The sequence below is a fragment of the Mytilus galloprovincialis genome, chromosome 4, assembly GCF_965363235.1.
Source record: "Mytilus galloprovincialis chromosome 4, xbMytGall1.hap1.1, whole genome shotgun sequence".
Taxonomy (NCBI): domain Eukaryota; kingdom Metazoa; phylum Mollusca; class Bivalvia; order Mytilida; family Mytilidae; genus Mytilus; species Mytilus galloprovincialis.
The window spans coordinates 101,539,620-101,558,313 of NC_134841.1; the positions used below are offsets into that span (position 1 = coordinate 101,539,620).

At 32.0% G+C, this 18,694-nt stretch overlaps 1 protein-coding gene across 1 annotated transcript in view; it reads right to left on the reverse strand.

Annotated features, from left to right (window-relative positions):
• Positions 1-18,694, reverse strand: part of LOC143073640 (succinate--CoA ligase [ADP/GDP-forming] subunit alpha, mitochondrial-like) — a 31,583-nt gene that overhangs the window by 11,219 nt on the left and 1,670 nt on the right. The window contains exons 3-6 of the mRNA XM_076249326.1: positions 13,149-13,265; positions 5,890-6,102; positions 4,811-4,868; positions 3,652-3,813 (exon numbers count right to left, since the gene is read on the reverse strand). Coding sequence (XP_076105441.1) covers positions 3,652-3,813; positions 4,811-4,868; positions 5,890-6,102; positions 13,149-13,265 — 550 coding nt within the window. The remainder of the gene's footprint in view (positions 1-3,651; positions 3,814-4,810; positions 4,869-5,889; positions 6,103-13,148; positions 13,266-18,694) is intronic.

The window sequence follows — 18,694 nt, forward strand, 5'->3', positions numbered from 1 at the left end:
ACCTTTCTGAAGCCCTTTTTTTCTGTCATACATACCATATAATATTTTTTCGACTTTCATGTATTTATTTTTTTATCATTTCTGTTAAAATAAAAAAAAAAAGATGTGGTATAATTGCCAAATTGAAACAATTCTTCACAAGATACCAAAATGACACAGAAACTAACAACTATAGGTTATCATACGGCCTTCAACATTGGGCAAAGCCCATGCTGAATAGTCAGCTATGAAAGGTCCCGAAATGACAATGTAGATCAATTCAAACAAAAAAACCTATCTATTTACAAAAAGTGAACGAAAAACAGATATGTAACACATAAACAGACGACAACCACTGAACTACTGTGGCTCCTGACTTGGGACAGGCACATACATAGAGAATGCGGCGGGGTTAAATATGTTAGCAGGATCTCAACTATAGATAAATTAATCCTCAAGAAAATCTTTATATAGATAAAATTAGTAATGATTAAAAATTTGACATATTGTGTAGGCACCTATAACTACTAGTATTGTTGAAATCTTTATGTTGCCTGCTAAATGTCATTAGTTGGGTTTTTTTTTTCGTTTGATTGCTGTGTTATTGACGTATAACCTACATCTCCTACAGTTTTAGTTCCATTTTGGTGTACTTTCAAAAAGGTGTATGCAAAATCATAACTAAATATAGATGTATTGCTTTTCTTCCCCTAGGTAATATGCTTAGAGAAAGATGAACCAATGAGAAATGTACCTCAATTTAGAAAGTTAAATAAACTGAAAAAAAAATTCACTTTCCAATCTTAAACTCTCCCCATTTTTTTTCTCCATTTTTCGTTCAATAAATTGTTTATATTTATTGACGGGAGTTCACTTTTAATTTGTATACGTTTTAGGTCACGGATAATTTGATTTTAATCATAAAAAAGGGGGAATATTCCAGTTTTCAGACAATGCTTTGAGCAGTTATGAAACTTTGGTGACGCCAGGTTTATATCTATTAACATAACCTCTTATTAGTTTTTCATGAGTCTAGGATCAGTTAAGAGTACATTTGAACTTTTCAGTATATCTGAGGTAGTTAATGCACACCTTACATGTAGCTGTGCATGATCCTGATCTATGAAAGATTCAAACAAAAACTACCCAACCTCCACTCCTCCCCCAAAATGCAACAGTGTATGTATTTAAATTTGTTAAGTCTTTTCAATGAGCAAAGACATGTGCAGTCATGACAGTACTGAGAGTGAAACAAAGCAAAGCATGCAGTTATATTCCCATTAGAAAAATGAACATTATAAACATAATTATATGTAATTTTTTACATAAACTATATTACATATCATTTGATTGACTGTTATGGGTGATATTTGTCACCATGGCAACTGTTGTAATAATACTTAACGATTGCAGTTTAGAGCTTATATATGCTTCAATGCATGTCTTTTCATAAACGTTTGGAAACAATTGAGAACATTGAATTCCCCATACCGAAGAATTCAATAAATAATAACTCTGTTTCCAAGGGGAAAATACGTTAACATGGTGATAAAATTCAAGAGAGCCCCACGCAATGTTTTATTTATTTTGGTCAGGTAGTATTCAAACTTTGTTACTACAATGCTAACTATGATTTACATATTTTCAACTTTTCGGAAAAGCACACGAGAAAATTTGATAATTTCACAATACTTCATGATTTCGAAAAAAATGAATGTTTTAAAGTCGGGGTTAAACTGCAATACTAACTAAGCTCTGAAGCTAAAACCAAGTTATATCGATGTTATACATGTATGTGAAATTTCTGAAAATAAAATTGATTCTATTCATAATCATTATTCTATTCATAATTAGGCTCTCCGACCAAATGTTATCTTTTCAAGAATCTACATGTATGTTTTTTTTTAAATAAACCTACCCCCCCTTTTTTTCCCTAACCTTCGGTTCTAACCTCAATGTTTCATTATATATTATATACAGACAAGACTGTGAGTGAAGCAAAGCATGCAGTCATATTCCAATTTGAATATAAACACCGTCTATATATAATATATGTATTTTTTTACATAAATTTCTATTGATACATTTTAAAATAGATGCTACTATGGGTAATATGTATTTCCATGGTAACTATTGCAGTCAGCAACTATTAACGATGGTAATTTAGAGTAAGCTTATGCTTAAATGTAATTTTTTTTATCAGTTATGGAACAATTCAGTACATTAAAGCTCTAAAACTGCAATATTCTGCAAATAATAACTCCGTTTCCAAGGAAAAAATCGGTTGCTATGGTGATAAAACTAAAGAAAGTCCCAAGCTTTTTTCTATTTAATTTGGTAAAGTAGTATCCAAACTTCATAACTAAAGTGCTAACTATGCTATACACAGTTGCTCTTTTCTGAAAAACACCACAGAAAATTTGATAATTTTGCAAAAATCCCAAATTCAGAAAAGTTGAAAATATGCATTTTTTGGCAAAATTTTTCAAAAAATTTACAAATTTGGTTTACATACAATCTGAACTAAAATGATGCTAAAACCAAGTTGTATCAATGTTACATATGAAAATTAATGAAAAGTGCTTGATTCTATTCCTATTCAGGCTCTGAATTGTCTTGATTTAGCTGATTTTTGGAAGATTTTACTATGCTTCACAACCAAAAAATAGAGTCTCCGTTACCATGGCAACCACTCGTATTTTCCCACTCATATTTATTTTTTGAGCAGTATTCAGTTACTGCTTCTTCTAGGCCATTTATAGATCAAATCTGAAACCCTCATAAATCACATGTATATGGCACCCTGCCTGGTTCTTACAAAGAGCTGTACTTAATTAATCATTTATCTTTCAGACATAATTTTCAGATTCACTTTAAGTAATGTAGATCAAAAGTAATAGGCAATTAATAAATCTAGCATCTAATATCTACATTTGTGTATTCAATTATGAGGTCAAATATTTGTTTATTAAGATGTATATTGAGGCATCTGTATAATTATGTAAGATTGAGGTTGATAAGTAATGTGGTCAATTTGATTGTCCCTGGTTGTTTGGTGATAATGACAGTTGTCAATCATACTAGTATTGTATCAATACTCAATTACCTAATCAAAATGTTTTTAAATAAAGCCTGCACATGTACACACCTAAATGACATACATTCTTGAACTGCTCCAAAAATTACCAATTTTCTCACAGTTTATATGTGTATTATGTGCACATACATGAGAACTATATTTCAGTGTGAATACATTTAGGAATAGTAGCTAACCTGTCGTGTTGTTATGAAGGCCGGTGCCTAAGGAAAGATTAAGAACAAGTTCCAATCTTTCCAAAAGCTATAATTACTGTTAAGTTAAACTTTGGAAATTCTGGAGCCATAGGATATCATACATTATCAGAAAACCAAGTATTGCAAATCATGCTTTTAATCAATAATAGAAAACAAATGATTTATTATTGTTTTTGAATATCAATGCCATGTTTTATTTTTAAGCGTCATACCAATTTTTGTGGATTTTGTGTTCAACAAAGTGTGAATTCCTTACCCTCAAAAGTGGGTACTTACCAAAATAAATGAATCCATAGTATACTATTTCATTGGTAACAATTTTCTAATTTAAAAAGATATTATTTGTGCACTTGATAAGGCTGTAAATAATGTATGTACCTTCTGTTTGTGGATCTGACAAGAAAACTTCTAAGCAATCAATGAAATTTGTTCCATTAAATGGATCTCCACCAATACCAACACAGAGTGACTGTCCTAGTCCAGCCATTGTTGTCTGGTGTACTGCTTCATATGTTAAGGTACCAGACCTTGAAACAATGCCTTAAAATAAACAAATATTATTTATGTTATAAACTGGTTATAAGGTTTGGTTTTACTATTGGTCCTCTTTAGTATATCAGCTCTTCAATATTTTTACCAGGTTTTGGATTTTCAAATATTTTGACCTTGAGCATCACTGAACTGACCTTGATATGTTTTTTTTCCTCTTGATTGTTTTACATGTTGTCATATATATATGTGAGTTTTTTTGTATATCATTTTGGTCATAGAAAGACGCACTATAAAATATCAATTGGAATGGCTTAACTCAATCGAAAAACGTAGAAACACAAATGAACATACACTGAATGAATAAGTTTGATCTATGATACAATGTAAATACAAAGTTTTCAATTTTATTTCCATTCTCAATTTTATTAATAAATATAACGGATGAATAATTAAAGTAAAAGTATAATACTGCTGTGAAATACTAAACAATTTCAGAAAAAAAACATCAACTTCATTTTTTTTTGCATCATATAATACACCATTTTTGTACACAGGTAAATGAAAATAATTTTGTTGTTAAGTTCAATCATTTATAAATAAGACATCAAAACTTAATTAAATACAAATGTATTTGAGGTCTGATAAAGTGATACAGTCAAGGTATGCATGTTCATATATAGAATTCCCTCCATAATTATTTGCTGTTAGTTAGAATGATGAATGGGTCATATGCCTATTACCAAAAAATGATGTAAACCTGTAAATCATATTGTGATATTTGAGTCCTCAGTGAATTTTCATAAGAGGAGGCCCACTGACTGCCAAAGGGGGGCCAGATTCTGTCACTCTTCAGTGATTCCCTATGTAATCCATACAAATTTTTCTGATAAAGGGGGGGGGGGGGGGGGGGTAAATACGCCTCTGGTCCTATTTTCTTTATAATATAAAATTGAAAATGGAAATGGAGAATGTGTCAAAGAGACAACAACCTGACTTTAGAACAGACAACAGCAGAAGGTCACCAATAGGTCTTCAATGTACCCACCTATTTTCCCTCTTTTATGTATATGTCCTGGCATGATACCAATCTTACATTCACCAGGCTGAAATACAAATAGGCAGACATGTTTCAAGAGGTATATATTTCCAACATAGATTTGAGCCCAATAAGGCTTTTCGTTTAATTAGATAATTAAAATATTACCAGTAAGATAATGTGGACATAAATATACATAATTAGGTCAATGCCAGAAAAATATAAACTTTTTTGTATGAGGCTGAGAAACTGGGAAAGGGTGAGGTTTTAATGAGCCCTTCCCCAGTTTTGTGCCGAATACAAAAAAGTTTATATTCTTATGACATTGACCTCATGATGAAATTGACATTGCACAAAATATAGCTGTGTTACTATATTTTGGAAATAAACACAACTAGTTGCAGTATAAATAAAGGTTTAGTCTATTTTAAAATAGTCAGACCGATAGCCTGCCTTTGAAATGATAGTTAGCATACTTAAAATTAACTCTTGAAGCAAGGTTGCTTTTGCAATTTTCCAAACAGCTCAAACCTTCCAACTTGCAAACTTGTATTGTAAATATATAAACTGGGAAAATTTGGAACAAATTATTTTCGGGATTTAGTACAGATCAACATACCTTAATAATACCAGGACAGTTAGAACCTACTAATCTGGATTTTAATTGACGGATGAGTTTATGTTTGACTTTAATCATGTTTTTAACATGCATACCTTTATAATACCAGTCCTGACAGCTGGGACCTACTAATCTGCATTTTGATTGACGGATGAGTTTATGTTTCACATACATACCTTGATAATACCGGGACAGTTAGGACCTACTAATCTGGATTTTAATTGACGAATGAGTTTATGTTTAACTTTAACCATGTCCTGCTGTGGGATTCCCTCAGTTATACAAACCTTGATAATACCAGGACAATTAGGACCTACTAATCTAGATTTTGATTGACGAATGACTTTATGTTTGAATTTAACCATGTTTTGTACCTACATACCTTTATAATACCAGGAAAGTTAGACCTACTAATCTGGATTTTAAGCTTATGTTCGACATTAAAATGGTCTTGTATGGATCAACATACCTTGATAATACCGGGACAGTTAGGACCTACTAATCTGGATTTTGATTGACGGATGAGTTTATGTTTGACTTTAACCATGTCCTGCTGTGGGATACCCTCAGTTATACAAACAATTAATGGCACTTCTGCTTCAATTGCTTCAATGATTGCTGCGGCAGCAAATGGTGGAGGGACGTAGATGGCAGTGGCATCAGCATTGGTCTGATCTCTTGCCTGAAATACACATATATATTACAACAAAATGTACATCTAAATAGAAAACACTGATGTAGGGATATAAACTGTTGTGTATCTAGAAAACAACAAAAACTGACCTATACACATGTCAAATTACATGTATCTGACAAAGAAAATGTTTAAAACATACACCGCACTTGAAACGTACCCAATTCTTAAAGTACATTGGAATATGAGACTTTTACTCTTTTAAAGAACTAAAACTAATTATACTTCTATTTTACGATAGCAATCTTTAAGGCCCAGGTGATGATTAATGTTACATCTCAGACAATAAATAATAAAATCAATTATAATATAAAGGTCAAAACGAGGATGACAAAGATGATCAACCTTTTTTTTAAATTGAAAAAAGTATTAATGAATAATTACATTAGATGTATGTTTCATTATAATACGTTATTCTGATTGGCTAACTGGCAATCTCGCGTTAATCCTTAATCAATTGCATTACAGAATAAAATTTATCATTCATGATGACACAATGCAAGGTCCCACTATAAAGTGCACAGGTAAACAAGTGAAACTGCGAGCTACTGCTCACTGATGATACCCCCGCCGCAAGTGGATAATATTAATAGTGTAAAAATATGCAAGTGTTCGGTAAACAGGAAGTTGTCGAGTGATGAATCTGAAAACGCATCACACGGTAAAGCTGACTTATATAAATCCTGAAACCAAATTTCAGAAATCCTTGTATTGTAGTTCCTGAGAAAAATGTGACGAAAATTTTCAACTTGGTTATCATGTGTAAAATCATACAAGTGTTCGGTAAACAGGAAGTTGTCGAGTGATGAATCTGAAAACGCATCACACGGTATAGCTGACTTATATAAATCCTGTAACCAAATTTCAGAAATCCTTATATTGTAGTTCCTGAGAAAAATGTGACGAAAATTTTCAACTTGGCTATCATGTGTAAAATCAGACAAGTGTTCGGTAAACAGGAAGTTGTCAAGTGATGAATCTGAAAACGCATCACACGGTATGGCTGACATATATTATGATACCAAATTACAGAAAGGGTGGATGTGTAGTTCCTGAGAAAAATGTGACGAAAGTTTCATGGGACGGACTGACTGACTGACGGACGGACTGACGGACGGACTGATGGACGGACGGACGGACTGACAGACAGAGGTAAAACAGTATACCCCCCCTTTTTTAAAGCGGGGGTATAAGGACTGACAGACAGAGGTAAAACAGTATACCCCCCCTTTTTTAAAGCGGGGGTATAATTAAATAAAAACTTGATAAAAATCGTGTTTTCATCATCTCAGCTGAAAAAATGTAATTATAAGTATTGAACCTTCCAAGCTTCATACAAAATGTACTTTTGTCAACGCTTTTACACCCCAATGAAGTTACAAAAAGAAGCATTCAATTCTTAAATATAAATATTAAGACTTATATATCAATTCAATGATACTCAGCTCCTGGAAATTAAAGGGGTGAAATGAGGATGACAAAAAAAAGTTGGTCATCTTTTTTAATTCAGAAATTACTGAATATAAATAATCAAATTAATATCAAATTCAATATTACTGCTTCTAGAAATGTTTTGTTATTGTGAAAATTGATTATTTTTCTAAGACCATTAATATTGCTGGTCACTTGCTAAATGATTTAGTAACTTGGTGTTTTTTTTTACAGACTGAATATTGTTCTAGTTTAGAAATTAAACCAGGTGCTCCGCAGGGCTGAGCTTTAAATGACTGCATAAGTCGAACCGTGATCAGTTGGCGCAAGTATGGACACAAGATTCAAGCTAGATACAGCTCTGAATTTGGATTGTGATCAAATTTTTGACATAATATGAGTTTCTTACACAAAACAAGTGTCAAGCGCTTACAAATTTATTGCGCAATATGTGCAATTAAAGATTTCTTCTTTTAATTTTTTATAAATTTGGATTTTGAGAAATTTGAAAAATAGAAATTGAAAACAACTACCACCCCCCTTTTTTTTGCAATTAGTCCAAAATCTGACATTTCTTTATACATAAGATACAAGTAGTGTAAGGGAGGTAAATCTAAACATACCCAACATTGTATGTTAAATGTTTTAGAACTACGTCCCTTACACTACTTTTAAATTGTATTAATTGTCCATTGACCAGAAATACCTAGTTTTTCCCCTTTTTGGCCCCTAATTCCGAAACATTTTGAGCCATAACCCCCCAAAGTCAATACTAACCATCCCTTCATGGTATGGAAACTTGTGGTTTAATTTCAGAGAGATTCATACACTTAAACATAAGTTATTGTTTGAAAACTACAAAAATGCTTACGTTGCGTTGCGCTCCCTTTTTGGCCCCTAAATCCTTATCTATTGGGACCATAATCCCCAAAATCAATCCCAACCTTCCTTTGGTGGTATTGAACCTTCTTGTAAAAATTTATAGAGATCCATACACTATAACACAAGTTATTGTCTGTAAACTAGAAAAATGCTTCTTTTTGGCCTTATTTCCTACATATTCGGGAAAATTAACCCCAAACTGAATCCCAGCCTTCCCTGTGTTATATCGAAACTTGTGGTACAATGTCAAGAGAGATCCATACAGTTACACACAAGTTATTGTCTTGAAACTACAAAAATGCTTGTTTTTGGCCCCTTTTTGGTCCTTCATTCCTAGACTGTTTGCCCAATAACCCCTTAAAATAAATCCCAACCTATTACTTATGGTATTAAACATTGTGGTACAATTTCAAAACAATTGAAATACTAATGCACAACTTTTTGTCCTGAAACTAGATAAATGCTGTTTTGGCCCTTTCCACTCCTAATTCCTAAATATTTGGGACCATAACCCCCAAAATCAATCCCAAGCTTCCTTTCGTGGTTATACACATTGTGTTTTTATTGATTTCTTTTCACTTATTCAAAGGTAATTATCTGGAAACAATTTTGCAGTTGTATGAAAATTTACAAAATTTATGAACATTGTTAAAAATTGTCTTTAAAGGACTATAACTCCTTAACCCTTTCCTCCATGGATTTTTTTCTCACATACTTGTTTAGCATAGGATTTTTTCAATAAAAAAAAATCATCAGGTTTAAAGTATAAATGCATTGTGAAATCAAATATTTCATCAATGAAATTCAAGTCAGATATTCTTATGAATGTCCTTTTCGTATTGGCTACAAATTTTTTTAAGTCTGATGCAGACATTTTGTAGTCAAAGCGTTTTAACTGAGGTACTATACAGGCGTCAAAAGGCGTCATTATGGAGGAAAGTGGACTTATTTGTAGCTCTTACTTTGCTGTACGTTATTGCTATTTACAGTTTATCTCTATCTATATTCTATTATAATATTCAAGATTATAACCAAAAGCTGCAAAATTTTCATAAAATTACCTATTCATGGGCAGCAGCCCAACAACAAGTTGCTGGATTGGTCTGAAAATTTCAGGGCCGATAGATCTTGAACTAATGAACAATTTTATCCACAGCAGACTTTCTCTAAATGCTTTGGTTTCAGAGATGAACCAAAAACTGCATTTTACCCTATGTACTATGTTTAGTCATGGCGGCTATCTTGGTTCACGGGCAGGGTCATCAGACATATTTTTTAAACTAAATACCCTAATGATGATTGTGGACAAATTTGGTTAAAGTTGTCTTAGTAGCTTTAGAGGAGAAGATTTTTGTAAAAGATTTAAAACAAGAATGTGTCCTCAGTACACGAATGCCCCACTCGCACTATTATTTTCTATGTTCAGTGGACCGTGAAATAAGGGTAAAATCTCTAATTTGGCATTAAAATTAGAAAGATCATATCATAGGGAACATGTGTACCAAGTTTGAAGTTGATTGGACTTCAACTTCATCAAAAACTACCTCGACCAAAAACTTTAACCTGAAGCGGGACAGACGGACGGACGGACGGACTGACGAACGAACGGACGCACAGACCAGAAAACATAATGCCCCTCTACTATCGTAGGTGGAGCATAAAAATTACAAAAAATTGTAAACCAGATGCTCCTGGTGCAGCTTTATATGACCGCAGAGGTCCAACCCTGAACAGTTTTGGGCAAGTATGGACACAACATTCAAGCTGGGTACAGCTCTGAATTTAGATTGCGATTAAATAGTTGACACAACATAGGTTTCTAACACAGAATGAATGTGGTCGAATGAACATAAAATTATCTTTTTTTTGCTATTGAGCAATTCACTATGCTGGTGAATATTAATCCTCTCAAAAAATAAATATTTGAAGAAATTTTCTTTTTAAATTCTGAAATCTGAAATGATAAAAAAAAAAATTGAACCCCCACCCCCAATTTTTTTTTCACCTCCCTCTTTCCCTTATTCAAAAAAAGGTATCAATTCAAATTTCTAATTGAGGTTGCAGCAATAACTACTCATTTAAATACATCGTAAAATATTAAAATATAAAATGTCATACAGTCATGGTTCAAATTAATAATAATTAATACTGGGTAGTTAAATTTCTAAAAAAATAAATGGGGAATGTATCCAAAGGGACAACAGATAATGCCCCTGCTAGCATATAACGTTATAAAGGGACATAACTCAAGAAGTGTAAAAGTGAAGCTGCCAAAAATTGAAATTAAACTGAGTTTAGAGTTAATAAGCATTATATACACATTTCATTAAATTTAGTTGAGACAAACTTAAGTTAAGAGAACAGAAACTAAAAAAATCTTCAATTTTATCACTTGTAAAGGGGCATAACCCTAGAATGGTAATCAAAGTGCTTGTAATCACTGAATGGTAAAGAGTGCTTTAATTTATCAGCTGGTAGTAAAGTGAATATTGCATTGTATATTGTATATAGCATTGATTTAAGTTGATTCAACTACTATTCTGGACAAATAAAGATAACTCCAATTTTCAAAGAAAATTTCATAAAGCATTGGTTTTAGGTGATTCAACAACCATTCTGGTCCAAAAAAGATAACTCCCATTTATTGACTTGAAACTACAAAAATGCTTGTTTTTGGCCCCTTTTTGGCCCTTTATTCCTAGACTGTTTTCCCCATAACCCTTAAAATATATCCCAAACTTCTTCTTATGGTATTAAACATTGTGGTACAATTTCAGAACAATTGAAATACTTATACACAACTTATTGCTTGACACTAGATAAATGCTAGTTTTGAGCCCCTTTGGGCCCCCAATTCCTAAACCTTAGGGACCATAACCTCCAAAATCAATCCTAAGCTTCCTTTTGTAGTTATAAACATTGTGTTAAAATTTTATTGATTTCTGTTTACTTGTACTAAAAGTTATTATCCAAAAACCATCCGTCTTTGGACGACTCTGACAACGACGACGTGATACCAATATACGACCGCAATAAAAAACTGGAAGTGAACTATCTAAGCACTTTAAACCTAACATATTTCAAATTATACATATGTTATAGGGATTTTAAGATGTGAATTCATCACTAATGGTTATCTTTATTTACAGTTTTTTTATATATTGAATTAAAACAGTTTCATACTTTTTTCTGTGTAGGTAGTCTAATAATAATTTATTTGGAAAAAGCTAATTGTTTTTTTTTTTAATGGCTAAAGGAGACAATGCATATTTTTCATTGCAAAACATTGTCTTCATTGTGATCAATACACAAAAACAAACAAAAGTTTCCTTAACAGTTCTAAATACATTTATCAATAATATCTTGTCAAAGTTAATCACAGTTAAGAAGCAGAACAATCAATTGCATTTTTGTCAAACACATTATTTCTAGTTATTACTGGTATTTTTTTTTTAAACCAAATGTCCTATCTTCATTATTTTTTTATTCTACCAACTAAAGATCATTAATGTTTATTTATTGAATCATTACAGTTTAAGGGTCAGTTGTTCTTTGTCATTTATATAGCTTCTAGAAATCAAGAAAAACAAAAACAGCCTGTTAATGATGACAAGAGTAGACCAATAAAAGTCACTGCTTGTTTTTCACTTATACAAATTCAATACGGAAAAAAGAAAGAAGTATAAAATAAATATTCATGTGAGTAAACTTGCAGAAACCTAGGAGACCCTAAAACTACATTATAATTTGGTTTTTCTATCTTAAATCAAACAAGGAGATTTATCATTTAGCTAAGATAATTTCTAATTAAGGAAATCCAGGTATGGATGCCTCAAATTTCTAAGTTGTTATTCTAATTTATAATCAGTTTATATTATATCCAGTTAAAGTGGCATTATAATTTAGACGCCAAATCATGTTCAGGGAAAAGATTCAATCTCTGAAAATTGATTAAAATACTAAAACATATACTGAACCTGAATTACAAAGTTTGCATAGACAATAATCAATACTGACATTACATTATTTCATGTGGGGCCCTATATAGCTTACTATGTATGGTATGGGTCTGCTCATTGTTGACAATATATGGAAACCTATATTGATGTTTACATCCTTAAGTCTCTGTTTGTAAGTTGACAATCATACCACATCTTTTATAGATCATTTTAGATGATAGCCAGTATGTTCCTAATGATGTAACTATAATCCCGTCCCCTTTTACTGAATGTGACCTACTGAAAAAGACTTATTGCTGGGTTTGTACTAACATGAGCAACATGGTGGATGGGGTTTGTGTTGCTCAGTCTTTCTATGTTGTGTTTTGTGTAACCCTGTTTGTCTGTTGGTCTTTTTTTTCTTTTTCAGCCATGGTATTTATTTTCAACTTATTAGTTTGAATGCCATTTTTTTAATTCTTTTGTAGAATTGTTTAACATTATGACACAGGAAGCTGTTTAATCAACCTAAATATTGCTGATAGGTATGAAACCCCAAATATAAATACAACATGTTATAGTATAATGATAATTTTCATAGTTTGATTGGTTACAAATATATGAAAAAAGTTACACCATTGATTTACCTGTAATTTGTAGAAGAAAAACTTTCTGTTTGTAAAATCAGGCAACACACTTGGTGTTCTGCTTGGCCTCTATAGTTTTACATTTCAGCTGACATTATTATAAATAACTAAACATGAAAAGCACATGCAAACCTACCTCTTGAACGGAGTTGAACACAGGAAGTCCAAGATGTTTCTGTCCTCCTTTTCCTGGTGACACACCTCCAACCATTTTAGTGCCATATTCAAGAGCTTGCTGACTGTGAAATGTACCCTTAAAATATAAAACTACATTCTCAGCAATTTTTAATTGCATTTTAAGGCATATTTAAGCCCTTTTGTTCACCAAACACTAAATGTAAAAAAATATAGTACATGTACAGGTCATTTCATGTTATCTTTGGTCTTACTGTGACCTTTAGGGTGCATATCTTTTAGAGCATACATGTTTGGGATATGAAGATATACCTGATTGGCTTTCTAATTAATAACCTCTGAAGCCCAAACCCTCTCTCTGAACTAAATACCTATATAATAATCTCTTCATGCACCTTTCCATCTGCTTCGTGTACCTACATGTATTGTGTAAAATTTCATTGACATTCCTAATATAATATGAGAACCTGTGTTCATGAGGGAAACTCAGTTTTATTGAAATTTGTATACATGTACATGTATTATTCTACTATATGTATATATCTTTTTTTCCTTCCACATAACTTTGTCATGTTTGTGGAGCTTAAAAATAGTAGCTTCTTGTAATTCATCAAACCAGCTTCATAGATTTGTCATTTTACCTGTTATCATGGTTATACAACATTTATATACAATTTGAGGGCTGAATTCCGCCATGCGTGTTTTAGAATGTAATAGAAAATCAACATGAAATATTTGAAACATAGTTATAAGATCTTTATTATTTAGTATCCATATGATGATACAGAAATCATTTGACTGCATTACTTGTTACAATTCCAATTGCAACTTTTAATCTAAGAGCAGATTGGTCTGAGGGATATGATTGCCATTGTTTTCATTGACACTGTCAAAACTAAATCAACTGCACATGTAAAATGTTATTTACGTAATCTGAATAGTTACTCAACTTTAAAAATAGCCAATCCTCGATACAAGTGTATGAACAATGTACTTATTGAGTTTTAGTTTTGTACTATCAATCCCAAGTTTACTTTCCTAAGCAGTCACTGAGAGTGAGAGAAGGTATTTCACTTCGTATCTTATCACCTATTTTCCTACGTTAAATCTACGAGGAACCCCATTCGTAACTCTTAAAATATTTAATTTCCTTTGGGTAAGTGACATGATTCCTTTCCGTACACATTTCTCTGTTTAAATTGCGATCGTTTTTAATATAAGACGATGTCTATCGACAGAACGAGTTAATTTTTCTCGACATGTATCGTGTTTTGATTCAGAATTGACGGAAGTTACTTTCGGAAGGGAGACAACTCGAAATGATAATATGGAAGACTCTATTTCGACTCAAGGGGTGTTGTAATTACACCTTTACAATGTGGACCACATTTATTTTAATTTAATGATGCATACGATTTAAAATTATGCAACAACAATAACCCTCAATAGCAGACAGACATAGAAAGGATCCCATGAGTTTCAAATTAATCAATGGAGTGGGGAGTCCAGAGCAACCATTCAATCTGATACCCCTTGAAGTCAAGAAAACTATATGCATGCGCATAATTACCTACACAAACCCTAGACTTGTGATTTGGAGCAACAACATATATTAAATGTTAATTAAGCGACCTAGATGGTTCTCCATTTCTTTATGGAAGTACAATATCAAATATCAGTTACATAACGGTGACATATAAGGCCTAAGTAGAAATTAAAATATTGTTTGTTTGCCCTTTTCCGACCCTATTTTTTGAAACAGGGTAGGTAGGTAGATAAAATATTTTATTTTTTTCCCAAAAAAAATAACTTGGCTCGGTACATTTTTTGTCATGGGTAGGCAGGTAGGTATAATATTTTATTTTATAGATATAAAATCTGCATGATATCATCTTTGTCTGTATTTGCTTTTGTTTTAAGTATGATTTTACTGATCTTTACATAATTATTAAAGTTTCTGGGACTATCCCAGGGAGTTATGAAAAAAAAAAATATCATGTAGAATGTGTAGTTAATTAATATATGCACTACTATTTTGTTTTCAAATATCAAAATATAGGGCTGTGCAGCATATTTTCAACGTTTTTATGACTAGTACTTTTAAGAGTTTTAACTTGAACTGATATTCTGTACTACATACATGTACCTTGTATGCTTAACTCGACCGAAAGGTTTATTAATATCATATATCTTCCTAGCATGGTTTGTGAAACAGCTGTACAATGTGCAATCTATAGCATGTTTTATTCCGACATTCTACCAATTTTATCAAAATTTGAACTTAAATAATCAGAGATGATATCTGTGAAAAAAAATATTTGACTAGAATATAAAGCCACTGCCCAGCAGTGCATTTCCCACCATCATCGCCATGCAAACAGTTAAAAGAGCTAAAACTAATCATTTGTCTTACTTTACTTACAACCCTAGAGACTGGGTGTTTAAATTTTCATGTGTTCAGGTGTTATCAATAAAAATTTAAAAGACTTGAAACTCAATTGTCACATATTTTACATCGCATTTATAAATGGTCTGTAAGGAAAACTTGGCGATTTTACTGCCAATTATTCTCCAATTTACAGGACTTCCATTCATGTAAGATATAAATAAAATGTCAAAGCAGGTCAAAGGCAGCGTAAACATAATCATCCTGATCTACGGATCATCAAAGGCCATCCCTACATCACTGTACATAGGATTCAACATCCGTTAACAAAATATTTTGTTCACACGTTGATAATTTTGTATTGGACGACCTTTTTTGAATGAACCCTGCTCTTCAAATATAAAGGGCAACGTTCGTCATACTTTCAACATCGACTTCAGTCAATGCTTTGAATCTCTAAATGCAAGTGTCCATGCCAAACACTCATGCAATACCAAACGGACTTAACCTTATACAGGGAAGATAAAACCAGAGGATTCCGGTAAAAAAGTTTTGAGCTGGAAATACAAACATAAGATTTTCGGTAGGAACAAAAAAAAATTAAAATAAAATATTGCTAGTAAATAGAAATAAAAGATTTTCAGTCGGAACAAATTAATAGGGTCGGTCGGTAAAGGGCAAACAAACAATATTTTAATTTAAGCCTAAGAAAAACTCCACTTCAGTTCTTATATGACGGATATAGATTTATCGGAATTCAGAGAACTCTCACATTTTATCAAAACTGGGGAATTGAATTCCCTCTGACTTGTTTCTAAATTTATAAGAACACTAAATATAAATACTGCTCAATTCTGATTTTCCGTGTTGTTAAAAACACGCATATAAGTCAAGGGAAATATCGAAACATGAAGATTATGAGAAGAACATTAAAGGAAAGTTGTTTAAATTCAATCCTTTTGTTTGTTTTTACCTTTTAAAGCAGACAATCTTAAGAATCTGCGATGTTCCTTAATGTTAAAAGAATAAAACGATTGACGTCAGGGAATGGCCCTGAGTCAATGGTATAAGTCTGCAGATTGCTTGAAAGCAATCGTATCCCCAAAAAAATATTGTTAAAATGGGAATGTTAATTACATACATGTACATGTATTGCAATAATCATGATAATACTCTTGAATCAAAGCACCAAAGGGTGCTATAGGCAGTTAATCAAAAACCGAAAGGCAAACTTGGCCACGTTCAGATTCTTGAATAGTGTAAAGAATTAGTCAAAATATTTATCTCAGGCATTGTTCTCAGCTATTTCTAAAGTATCAAATAATGCTTGTACAGTAATGTTTATGTTGTGCAATCCTACCACTTTCAAAAATTATTTCCAATTTATATTTATAAAGATTCAATGTCTGAGATTATACACATACACTGTCCTATGTTAGGGGAGAGTTTTGTGCCAGTTAAGATGTTTAAGCTGCCACATTCTGTATGTACCTGTCCATAGTGAGGACCCACTAATGCGGTGATTGTTGCTGTATATCATATTTATTTTTCATAATTGTTTTGTACATTTTTAAAAATTTTATTAATTTCTTGTGTATACTTCTGATTTTAGTATGATGTCCAAGTTATTGTAAATGCTCTTTTGTTCCGACGTTGGAAAGTTCCAGGCGGAAAGAACTAACTAGCCGTAAAGTTCTCCAGAACTTATTAACTACATTGTAGTTACTTTGTTCTTTCTCTGGTTTAAAAGTTCCACCTGAATAAGTGACTAGTTGAAATAGTTTACATTTTTGTTATCATGGTTATTGTGTTAAGGGGCCAGCAAAAGCAATCCTTTGGGTGTAGGAGTTTCTCCCTGCTTTAAAGATCCATTGGTAACCTTCGACTGTTGTCTGTTCTAAGATCTGGTTATTGTCTCTATGACACATTCCCCATTTTCACTCTCGATTTTTTTTACGTCTCAAATTATAACTGAATTAAAATATGTTGATTACGGTTTAACTGTCTTCCATTACTAATATCATAATAAAAAAAACATTTATTTAAACTTTCAATAACTGTAATAGTAAGAATTAAGAAAACTTGTTTGTAACTTCAACTTGTTGAAACATATTAAACATTTCTCGAGTCTCGTTAGTCGACTTGTTACCTTTTTATCGTATCAATGATCATGCGATTTCTTTTCTTATTATTTTCATGGGGAAATCGTTTACCAGCATAAAGTTGCTGAAGGAACCGTATAGAATTGATTCAATAACACTTAACGAGTGTTTAAATGTGAAAAATTATAAAAAGAAACATATAAAAAAGACGTATTTTTCTGTACCGGAAATCGAAAAGTCCTTGTAAATCAAAAACAATAACGGTGTGATACGCATCACAGATTTGGACTTAATATTTTACAAAATATGCGACTTTGAAGTTAAATAATGCCGTCCTTTAGAAAACAGTTGTTAAAGTTTACATCACAATATTTATTGAACCACATCGAGCTTAATCAAAGCATGTGTAGCATTATGTTACATTGTGTAACACCAAAGCGAAACAATCTTAAAATGACCTTGACATCGACCAATCAGAAAACTACAATAACAACAACTTAATTTGACAAGCATGAAGGTGATTTGCTAGAAATCGGAATAATATTAACAAGAAAACAAATGAGCATACATTAAAGATTACTGAATAAAGAAGATTTAAATAATCTCAATCAGACAAAAAAACGAATAAAATGATTAATAATAAAGTACCGATGTATCATCAGAATTCTTCCAATTTAAAAGGTACGTAAATTTCGTCTTCTATGTAATTTGAAATTGCCGCCAACTTATATCAGCTTATTAATAGACTACTGACGTATGTAATACGTATCGATGACAAACAATATTCCTACGACTTTTGCTATCTGGGAAATGTAAACGACTCATCTTTATAGATTTTCAGCGATCAAATATTTCATACAATTGTTCTTTGACATCTTAGCCCACAGCACAGGGGGTAATAAACTATAGAAAGATTTCTATCGAGCACTACTTCCTATGTGCAACTTCAAAACTTTTGGGAAAATCGACGACCATTTAACGTTTTTATGGTAATATTTTTTATATTCCAAAATAAAAAGTATGAAAAAAGTGCCCAATTAGTTATAAATAACATGATAG